The following is a 9,836-nucleotide window of genomic DNA, read 5'->3' as shown; positions in this document are numbered from 1 at the left end:
ACTAGGAGCGGCCTCAGCTGCTGGCACAGGCGCCCCCTGTAGGCAGACCCCTCCCTCTGCCCTTCCCCCACCGAGAGGCCTGGCCTGGTCTCAAAGACCCAACCTCTAGGCTGTTTGGTGACTGCTGCTCTCCCAGCTCCGTCCAGGCTGTGGCTTCAGGATACAGGCCCAAGAGGTCACCCTGCCTGAGGGCAGGCTGCGGCGGATCTAGGTCACAACCCCGAGGACCAGGACAGGATCTAGGTCACAACCCCGAGGACCGGGACAGGAAACTCAGATGCTCCTAAGCGCCCTTGGGAGTCATGATGAGAAGCTGCCGGAGCAGTCCTTCCTCTCGCAGCCCTGGCCGCAGCTGCAGCTCCGTCCTCTGCTCACCGTGTCCTGAGCAGGACATCACAGGCAGGGGAGGGGGGCCGAGGGGGGGTGGCTGGCTGGAAGGCAGCAGGAAGTATGGCTTTCTATTTGTCACATCACCGTCACCCCTGAGCGGATACAAAGGTGGGGGGGGGAGCACTAGGAGTCATAAGACAGAAGAGCGCCGGAGGGGAGTCTGCAGGAAGTCCTCTCAGGCTGGAAGTCACGTCCCTCCAACACCAGGGAAAGACCCCACTCCCCCTGGATCTGGAGGGTCGGGGGGTGGGGCTACAGGAGGGGAGGACAGGGCTTGCCACTCCTTGGCCCCACAGACTGGCCTGGGTCCACCCTGCCCTGTCTCCCTTCCTGTCCAGAGGTGTCCCCCTGACCTGCCGCACTTGGCCTCCCCCCATGAGGCTGTCTGCCAGAACGCTAGACCTCCCTCACCACCCCTCACCTCTTTATGTGCATCCTGGAGCAGGTGGCCAGGATGTGTGGAGCCCCTAGGGTTGGGCCTTTAGCCCGGAACCCTTGGGGCACGCTCAGCACTGCCGGCCTCAACCGGAATGTGGTGAGGGGGTCAGAGGCCTCTGTGTGGCCCGAGCTGGGCCCTGACTGAGAGCGGTCAAACCCACCTTCAGGCCTGGGACTGTGCTTCTCTTCCTGCCCTCCTGTCACACGGAGACTGGAGCTGGCCTGATGTGGCCACGGTCCTGCCCTTGGCGAGCCCTAAATCGGACCCAAGACCTGAACAGGGGCACAGGGAAGAGGTGTAGGCCCCCAGCCCTGCAGAGAACGTGTGGCCGCTGCTGTGGGTGTGGCACTGGCCCACCGTGGGCACCGGGCAGGGTCTGCTCTGGCTGGGTCGCTCGGTGTCCCACCACCTCCAGAGCCCCAGGAGAAGGGTCCTTGCCGAGGGTCAGCAGAGCCAGGGCGCTGTCTTGCCTGAGGGAAGGCCAGCCAGGCGGGCAGGAGCCCCCGTGTCTGCGCTCTGAGGGGCAGGTGCCGTGCCTGCCTGCGTCCTGCGTGGTTAGACTCAGGTGCGGAGGCGAGGGCGCCGCCCTGCTAGGACAGCTTCTGCCACAAGGGGGCGCACAGGGCTGCCTTGTACCCAGACTAGGTCAGGTCCTGCACCCAGACCCCGCCTGTGCCCAGACCCGGACCTGCCCTGCACCCAGACCCCGCCCTGCCCTGCACCCAGGCCCCGCCCTGCCCTGCACCCAGACCCCGCCCTGCCCTGCACCCAGGCCCCGCCCTGCCCTGCACCCAGGCCCCGCCCTGCCCTGCGCCCAGGCCCCGCCCTGCCCTGCACCCAGGCCCCGCCTGTGCCCAGACCTGGACCTGCCCTGCACCCAGGCCCCGCCCCGCCCTGCAGAGCTGCCCACCCCCAGTCAGTGGAAGGAGAGGTCGGGGCTCCTGTGAGCCCCCAGGATAGCGTCCACTCCCTACCACCTAGGCCCCCCACAGCCCTGGAGCTGTGGGCTCCTCCACCCTCACCCAACGGCTTCCACCCAGGACCCCGTCCCTCAGCCCCTCCGGTCCTCACTCTGTCCTTCCAGGGGGGCAGCGTGCGCCCCCCCCTCCCCTGCGGGTCCAGGGCTTGGTGAGGAGCCCAAGAGGAGGCCCAGGACCCGGTGTCTCTCGCAGACCCTGGCTGCCCATTGATGGGATCTGCTGTGTTCTCCGATGCCGGCCCCCCTCCCCTCCTCCACTTCCCCATCCCCACCCCTCAGGTGACTGCACCGGAATCCTCCACGCTGGCCACACCTGGCCAAGCCCTTAACCCACACAATAGGCTCCAAGAATCAGGCAGTTTCAGGCTACAAGCACCAACTCTCAAGACCAGTCCTGAAACTCCTGGCCACTCCCCAGCTACCTTCCCCCAGCCCTACCTAGGCCCCCACTTACACCCCTCCACTCCAGCCCCCCCCCTGCTTTGTCAGCCTTTGTTCTCACCGTTCAAATCTGTCCTTTCCCCAAACACTGCGGTCTCGGGGTCCTCATGAGGCAGGAGAGACGGAGGAAAAGGGGCCAGGTGAAGGCAGCTCAGAGCGTGGGCTTTAGAAACATAGTGTAAGAAAGGAGAGGTGAGGGGCTGGGAAGGCGGCTCAGTGGTAGAGCGCTTGCCTTGCATGCCTGAGGCCCTGGGTTCGATTCCTCAGCACCACATAAGCAAAAAGAAAAAAGCCGGAAGTGGTGCTGTGGCTCAAATGGTAGAGCGCTAGCCTTGAGCTGAAGAGCTGAGGGACAGCGCCCAGGCCCAGAGTTCAGGCCCCACGACCAGACCCCCCCCAAAAAAAAAGGCGAGGTGAGCTTTGTTGGGGAGACGTGCAGGGCTGCTCCGAGCAGCCATGAGAGGCCGTGGGGACAGGTGTGGGCGACATTTAAACAGAACTTTGGGAGGCATCACATGGGCATCATTATGTGGACCGTGGGATTCGGGGTGGCGGGGGGGGGGGCGTTATAAGACTGTGAATGAGTCTCGTTGGGAGGAGTGTAACGGGACTGGCAACTGGAGCTGGAATGTGCACATCACACGGGGAGCAGAAACAACTGATTTTTGTAAGCTGGGAGGGGACACGGGCCGGGGACCTGGTCTGCAAGCTGACTCCCAGACCTTAGAGAAGCGCCATCCACGGTCCAAAGAAAAGCGAGAAGCATTCCTTCCTGGGCGCTGCCTTTCCCACATCCAACACTAGCATTTATTTAGCAGGACGTGTGCCTTTCTGAGGGAAGTGCTCCCCCAACCTGATCTCCTCTGCCCCCAAGGCAGTCACCAGGAAGCCTTTCTCACCTCCAGGACACCTGCTCTCTGGCAGGATGCATTCCTGCCTGGAAGAAATGCCCAAACATCCAGACATTCCAAGTGTAACACCAGGAGAGATTAGAGCAAAGGTCACACACCCATCCTTGCAAAACGTTAGTCGGACCCCTGCCTTTACCATATAAAACCCGAGGCTAAAGAGCTGGCGTCTCTGCCGGCCCCCACCCTCGGTGGTGTGTCTGTCTGCCAGTGCCCTGGCAGCCGGCTCACGTAATAAGGCTCCACCAAGTTTTCATGACTTGCTCAGAAATTCTGACTCTGCAACGAAGTCAAGGACTCCCTACCTTTAGAGAGAAACTTCACAGACCCTCGCCTGCAGCCGTGACGCTTGCAGGGGTGAGGGCAGGGTGTGGGTGAGGGGCGCTGCGGCCTGTGACCTTCAAGTTGGAGGGTGGGGTGACAGGGAGCAGTCCAGCCCAAGACTGCAGGCCCCCACGGTGACCCCAGCTGCTCAGAGGCCACAGGGGCCCTAAGGTCAGAGCAGACCAAGACCCTCTCCAGAGAGGCATTTGGGGAGGGGGCAGGTGCCTGGACTTTGGGTCGTTAGGGCTTCAGACCCAGTGTGGGCAGGCGTAGCACGGGGCACCAAGTCTGAGTAGAGCCCTGAAAGGAGAGGGTTTCAGCCTTCCCCTCCTTCCCCTTCTCCCCCCCTCCCTCCAGGACTTCCCTCCCTTCCCCTCCCTTCCCCTGCTGGCCTCACCCACCTCTCCTACCCTCCCAACCTGGGTTTCAGAGAAATGGAAACTTAGCTCCCCGGGGCCCTCCCCTCCCCCAGCATCCTCCCCAGGCCCTCCCTACCCCAGCTCCAGGAAATTGAAACTCAGCCCCCAAGCTCCTCCTCCTCTTCTGGAATCTTCTCTCTCTCAGCTGCCCCTGCCTCCAAGCACCCCGGGGCTCTTGGCTGGACGAGGCTCTGAGCTGCCAGAATCTCAGACCCAGAATGAGCAGGACAGATTCTGGTGACAGGGAAATTAAAAACAAAAATAATAAAAATTCTTAAAAGGGCCAAACTCAGTAATTCAAGCAGAACCAGTAAGTAATTCAAAATAAAGCTGGAGGGGCTGGGAAGGTGGCTCAGTGGTAGAGCGCTTGCCTTGCATGCATGAGGCCCTGGGTTCAATTCCTCAGCACCACATAAGCAAAAAGAATAAAAGCCGGAAGTGGCGCTGTGGCTCAAGTGGTAGAGTGCTAACCTTGAGCTGAAGAGCTGAGGGACAGCGCCCAGGCCCAGAGTTCAGGTCCCACGACCGGACCTCCCCCCCCCCCAAAAAAAAGCTGCACACCAGCACACCCTTCCTCCCTTTCAGAGGTATAAAAATTATAAGGTGGGGGGACGGGGGGAGGCTGGGAAGGGATGTGAAGGGTAAACAAAGGAGGAGGCTGCAATGCTTGATAAGAAATGTATTCACTATCTTGCCCATGTAATTGTAACCCCTCTGTACAGTATGTTCACAATAAAAAATAAGAATTAAAAAAAATTGCAAGATCCTCTCCTGGATGGCAAGCAGACTCCACCCTCCCCACAGCAAAGTCTCCACCCAGTACCTGTGTTACCTAGGCAACTGGCACACCTGGAAGAGGTCAGATCTGAATTTGATGTGGTCACATCTTTCTCCATCCATACCCTAGATAAGGCCTAGCCCAGGCCCAGACGCGCTCTCTTCGAGCTCTTTCCCAGCCGTGTGGAGGGCCAATGTGGCCTGATGCCAGCCAGAATGAATAAAACTACACCTCACCTGAATACCACGTGCGTGGTGCTGTTCCTACTCGGCTACCTCTTTTTTTTTTTTTTTTGTCGGTCATGGGGCTTGAACTCTGGGCCTGAGCGCTGTCCCTCAGCTCTTCAGCTCAAGGCGAGCGCTCTACCACTTGAGCTACAGCGCCACTTCCGGTTTTCTGGTGGTTTATTGGAGATAGGAGTCTCAAGGTCTTTCCTGCCCGGGCTGGCTTTGAACCGCGATCCTCAGATCTCAGCCTCCTGACTAGCTAGGATTACAGGCGTGAGCCACCAGCGCCCGGCTTCGGCTATCTCTTTTTAAAAACCTAACAAAAATAGGGTGACTTAAAGTGGCTCTTCCCACGCTTCCTTCCTGTACTAACTTAACCTGGGGTGCTCGAAGATCAGCTGCGCAGCCCCAGAGCAGAAAACAAAACCAAGGGGCAGTGCCCACCTTCTTGGGATCTCTTCCCATCTTTTGTTACAACCAAGTGCATTTTCCTTTCCTTTTTGCCAGTCTCCCCAGGTTAGCCCGTCCTAACCTGGAGGCCTGACCAGCTTCCTTTGCTGGGACTGTCCCGATCACAAGGGCGGTGCACAGCAGAGCAAAGGCTGGGCCTCAAGGGGTCCCAGACCCTACCCCGTGGCCGTGCCTCAGTCACCAAAGTCCCAGCAGAGCGGGCCTCAGTGCGCAGCTCCCAGGGCCTGGAGGGCCCATGGGTGGGGGCCCCTCTGGTAGTCACCTGGGGTTTGCTCCTGAGCCTTCTGCAGGTCAGGCTACAAGCCCCACGCCCTGGGCAGCGCTCCCTGCAGGAGCCCCGTTCTGCTTTCCTTCTCTTGCTTTCTAGTACTCCAGGAGTAAAGCATGTTTCAGTTGCTGGGAGCCTCCAGGGTTGCTCTGCTGAGTTTCTGGAACCTTCTCTGGGGCTTGTAGAGTACACCCTGTTTTTCTGAGTGATCCTTTCTTCCACCTATGTCTGGCTCCTTCCTCTGCCTTCAGGGCACACCAAGTCGGGGGTCCATGCCTAGCCCCCCTCTCAGGGGTAGTAAGGAAGACACTGAGTCTGCAAGCTTCACCCTGGGCTATCATGGCGACTACGCTGCTGGGCAAGGTTCCCAGGGCCCCAAGAAACCCTACAGCTCCCGGGGGGCTGTTCTGAGGACAGGGACCCCACCCCCGGCCTCCGGGTGTCTTTTAGTCTTGGGAAGTGTGAACTAGGGAACCTGTGGGGAACTGAGCCGGAAGACGCTTCCGACGCTCCTCCCTGCTGCCCCCACCCCCGCCACGCACGGCACGCGGCTGGCCAGGCCAGGGCCAGCAGGCAGGCGGAGGGGCCTCGCAAAGTCCAGCCTCGCCTGGCCTGGGTGTCTCCGGGTAGGACCCCCTTGTAGGGCCGTGGCGAGCGGCACAGGGACCAAGGCCGTGCAGAGTGAGAATGTTTCTAAATTTTATTCCACACTTTGGCACCAAAGCTGCGGACGGTGGCGCAGGGTGGGCAGAGGGGCAGCGGGGCTGAGCAGAGCACAGGAGTGCCGGGTGGGTACGCAATGCTGGGCGAGGGGCTTTGGGACGGCCTGGGGCCCCTGGACCTTCCCATGCCCTTCCTCAACACTGCCCCGCACTCACTCCACGCTGCCGTGTGCTCACCATGCCACACGCTCATAGCCGCACACTCGGCACAGCCTCCTGGGACCAACAGGAATGGGGCATAGGGGGCCCTTTCCGTGCCTCTGAGGGTTCCTAGACTGACCCTGGGAACCTCAGACTTCAGGGGAACCCCTCATCTCTTCCCTGATCCCCCAAGGAAGGTCACATGATTGACTTAAGAGGGAGGGCAGCTGCCCCCCTCCGCCCCGGGCTGGGCAGGTGCTGGTCTGGCCTTGGAGACAGGTCTCAGGGGAGGTTATCAGGCACGAGGAGGAGCTGGAGACTCGCCTCCTGCGATCGGGAAGGGGCCGGGTATTCTTCCTGAGCTCAGGGCATATGGGCACGGGGTCTGCGGGCTCAGGGGCTCAGCTGCAGCAGCAGGACCGACAGCAGGCTGAGGAGAAGCCCAAGGCCCAGCAGTGGGCCGCTGACCCGGGGCCCGCCACCGGCCGCGCTGATATTGCACAGGAAACTCTGGCAGCAGTGGGTGCCCACGGAGGCCACGCCGACGTTGATGCTAGGGCCGGGGCAGATGGGCGAGCAGCCCTTGTTCAGGGTGTAGCCAAAGTCCACAATGTTCCCTGCACAGAAAATGAGGCTGTGAGGGGAAAGAGGGCAGATGGGCGGAGGCGGCGGCAGGTGGGGCTGGTCCGGCTGGGCCTGGCTGCCGTCCGAGCACTCACCGATACCAGCGGAGGCGGACAGGGTCACGCAGTAGTTGTCTGAATCGGAGCAGATGGTCGGCTTCAGGCAGTAGAAATTGCTCTGCTGATTGGTGCAGGAAAAGCAGACCAGGGAGTGGCCTGCAGAGAAAAGGGACACACGGCAGGTGACACGGGTCCCATGCCTGGGGAAACCTTCCAGTGCCTCCCTCCTTCAGCCCTGGCTCTGCAGGCATTAGTGATCAACTACTGTATGCCAGGCCCTGGTCTGGAGACAAAAACATAGTGAGGAGTGACACCAGATGCTGGCCAGGAAGCCCTGGAGAGGACTCCAATCACACCACGGCCACTGTGTGGACAGGAAGGCAGGGGGTAGGGCCACAGGTGCCCTGGGGGCTGTCCCAGAAGGACAGGGCGGGGTGGGGGGGAGGGCAGGGCTGTGCGTCGCACCTTGCTCCACTCCCAGGATGACAACCAGCAGCACCGGAAGGAAGACCCTCATGCTGGAGGCAGCGGACATCCCGGACATGGCTGTTTGGTCTCCCGAAGCCGAAGAAGCCTGTCCTGCCATAAGAGACGCAGCTCCTCAGGGGCCAGGCGGCCTCTCAGGCCCTGCCCAGGGGCAGCTGCTGACACCCAGATGCAGAGCCAGCAGGAGGGGTTCCTGCTCCACTCCTGCAGGACACCTGGCCAGCTAAGGGACATGGTGAACACGCGCAGAACTGAAGGCCCAGGGCCCAGCCCCCGCCGGCGGTCAGCAATGCAGCTACACCTTGAATTTCCCTCGCTCGGAGGGTGGTTCTCTCCGGAGCCTAGGCCACACCTCAAAAGTGGAGGACCCCACCCCCACTCCCACGAGGCTCCTGCTGGGCTAGGCAGCAGCCTCCCTCAGCGGGCAGCAGCACGGGCTGGAGGACCCGGGTGGCCTTCGGTTCCCCAGGGAGACCTGTGTGAAGATCTCCCATCCCCGCGCCATGCTCAGGGCAGGCCACCTGCGGCCACAGACGCGCGCGAGGCTCCTCCACGCGGGGTCCGAGAACCACGCGGCCCTTGGACCAGAGTCTGTGGCACTGGGTAGAAAAGCCTGGGTTTTGGTACCCGGTTTTTCCAGCTGGACGCACGCACACTGTGGGAGTCGGGGCCTTCTGCCGGGAAGGCCCCAGGTGGGGGAGGGGCGGGGAGAAGAACCCCAGGGAGCCCGGATTTGGGGGAGGTCGGTGGAGCCTGCGGGGCAGAGCAGCCGCCGGCCAGGCCTCTCCGGTGCAGCCTCGGACCCCTGCAGCAGCTTGGTGGGAACGCAGAAACTCCAGATGGTCACGAGGCGCGCAGCCCGGCCGGACCGGTGCTGCCTCCAGGCGGGGAGGAAGGCGGGCTGGGCGCGGGGAGTCCCGGCCGGCCTCGGGGCCGGGGCGCCCGGGCACCTCCTTCGTGGGGGGCAGGGTAGGGGGGTCTGTGTCCAGAGATGAGCACCGGAGCCAGAGGGCGCCGCCGGCGGGGGGCACCAGGGGGGACACGGGGGGGGGGGAAACCGGGAACGGGCGTGGGGCGGGGGGGGAGCACCGGGAACGGGCGTGGGACGGGGCGGGGGGGGGCACCGGGAACGGGCGGGGGACGGGGCGGGGGGGGCACCGGGAACGGGCGGGGGACGGGGGGGAGCACCGGGAACGGGCAGGGGATGGGGCGGGGGGGGCACCGGGAACGGGCGTGGGGCGGGGGGGAGCACCGGGAACGGGCGTGGGACGGGGCCGGGGGGCACCGGGAACGGGCGGGGGACGGGGTGGGGGGGACACCCGGAACGGGCGTGGGGCGGGGGGGGCACCGGGAACGGGCGGGGGACGGGGTGGGGGGGCACCGGGAACAGGCGGGGGACGGGGTGGGGGGGCACCGGGAACGGGCGGGGGACGGGGCGGGGGGGGGGACGGGGCGGGGGGCACCGGGAACGGGCGGGGGACAGGAGCCCTCCTCCCCGGCCCCCCGGAAAGCCAGGCCCCGAGGCCGCGCGGGCCCGGGCTGCCTCCTCCCCGCGGCGCCGGCCCCCGGGCCCCGGCTCCCGCCCGTCCTGGAAGCCGTGGTCCCCACGCTCCGGTGGGGTCGGGGCTGGGCCCGGCAGGCGCGGGCTCCGGCGCGGCTGCCCGTGTGAACGGCTCCCGGCCCCAGGCCCGCGACCCCCCGGCGCCGCCGCCACGCGCCCGCCCCGGGCCCGGAGCCCCCGGGGGGGCGCTCGCCGCGGCGGGGCCCGGCAGGCCCGGCAGACTCACCGCGGCGGACGCAGGCGCGGGGCCTGGACGCGCTCCCAAAGCCGGCGCCGAGACCGCGGCCCCGAGACTCCGGGCAGGCGGGGGACGAGTCTGAGCGCGGCGCGGGCGGGGCGGGGCCTGGGCGGAATCTGGGCGGGGCCTGCCTGGGGGCGGGGCCTGGGCTGAATCTGGGCGGGGCCCTGCCTGTGGGCGGGGGCCTGGGCTGAATCTGGGCGGGGCCCTGCCTGGGGGCGGGGCCGGGCTGGGTCTGGGCGGGGCCCGGGCTGAGGCTGAGCGGGCCGGACGGGGGACGGAGCTCGGGCGGAGTCTGGGCGTGGCCAGGATGGGGATGGAACCAGGGCGGGGCGGGGCCTGCTCCGGGGCGGGCCCGGGC

General features: G+C 64.5%; 1 protein-coding gene across 2 annotated transcripts; it reads right to left on the bottom strand.

Annotated features, from left to right (window-relative positions):
- Positions 1–6,330: 6,330 nt before the first annotated feature.
- LOC138806050 (lymphocyte antigen 6E-like) lies at positions 6,331–9,570 on the bottom strand. Of its 2 annotated transcripts, none has more exons than XM_069991520.1 (4): positions 9,464–9,570; positions 7,656–7,769; positions 7,227–7,346; positions 6,331–7,124 (listed from the first exon to the last, which is right to left on the bottom strand). In XM_069991520.1, the coding sequence occupies exons 2-4, from the start codon at positions 7,732–7,734 to the stop codon at positions 6,901–6,903; spliced, it is 423 nt and encodes a 140-aa protein (XP_069847621.1). In that variant the 5' UTR covers positions 7,735–7,769; positions 9,464–9,570; the 3' UTR covers positions 6,331–6,900. The 2 variants fall into 2 exon arrangements, with proteins under 2 accessions (XP_069847621.1, XP_069847622.1); XM_069991521.1 differs by having other exon boundaries at positions 7,656–7,764; positions 9,464–9,567.
- Positions 9,571–9,836: the final 266 nt, after the last annotated feature.

This window comes from Dipodomys merriami, unplaced genomic scaffold (genome assembly GCF_024711535.1).
Source record: "Dipodomys merriami isolate MVZ:Mamm:240054 unplaced genomic scaffold, mDipMer1.0.p SCAF_4, whole genome shotgun sequence".
In the NCBI taxonomy this organism is placed as follows: Eukaryota; Metazoa; Chordata; class Mammalia; order Rodentia; family Heteromyidae; genus Dipodomys; species Dipodomys merriami.
Note: the sequence above shows the minus strand (reverse complement) of the source record. Positions and strands in the feature narration are given on the sequence as shown.

What these genes read in the sequence shown, in the direction of transcription:
- LOC138806050 (XM_069991520.1), bottom strand. Translation starts at nt 7,734, where the DNA reads ATGTCCGGGATGTCCGCTGCCTCCAGCATGAGGGTCTTCCTTCCGGTG. An exon ending in CATCCTGGGAGTGGAGCAAG is followed by an intron (nt 7,347 to 7,655) that starts GTGCGACGCACA and finishes TTTTCTCTGCAG; the next exon opens with GCCACTCCCTGGTCTGCTTT. An exon ending in GTCCGCCTCCGCTGGTATCG is followed by an intron (nt 7,125 to 7,226) that starts GTGAGTGCTCGG and finishes TTTTCTGTGCAG; the next exon opens with GGAACATTGTGGACTTTGGC.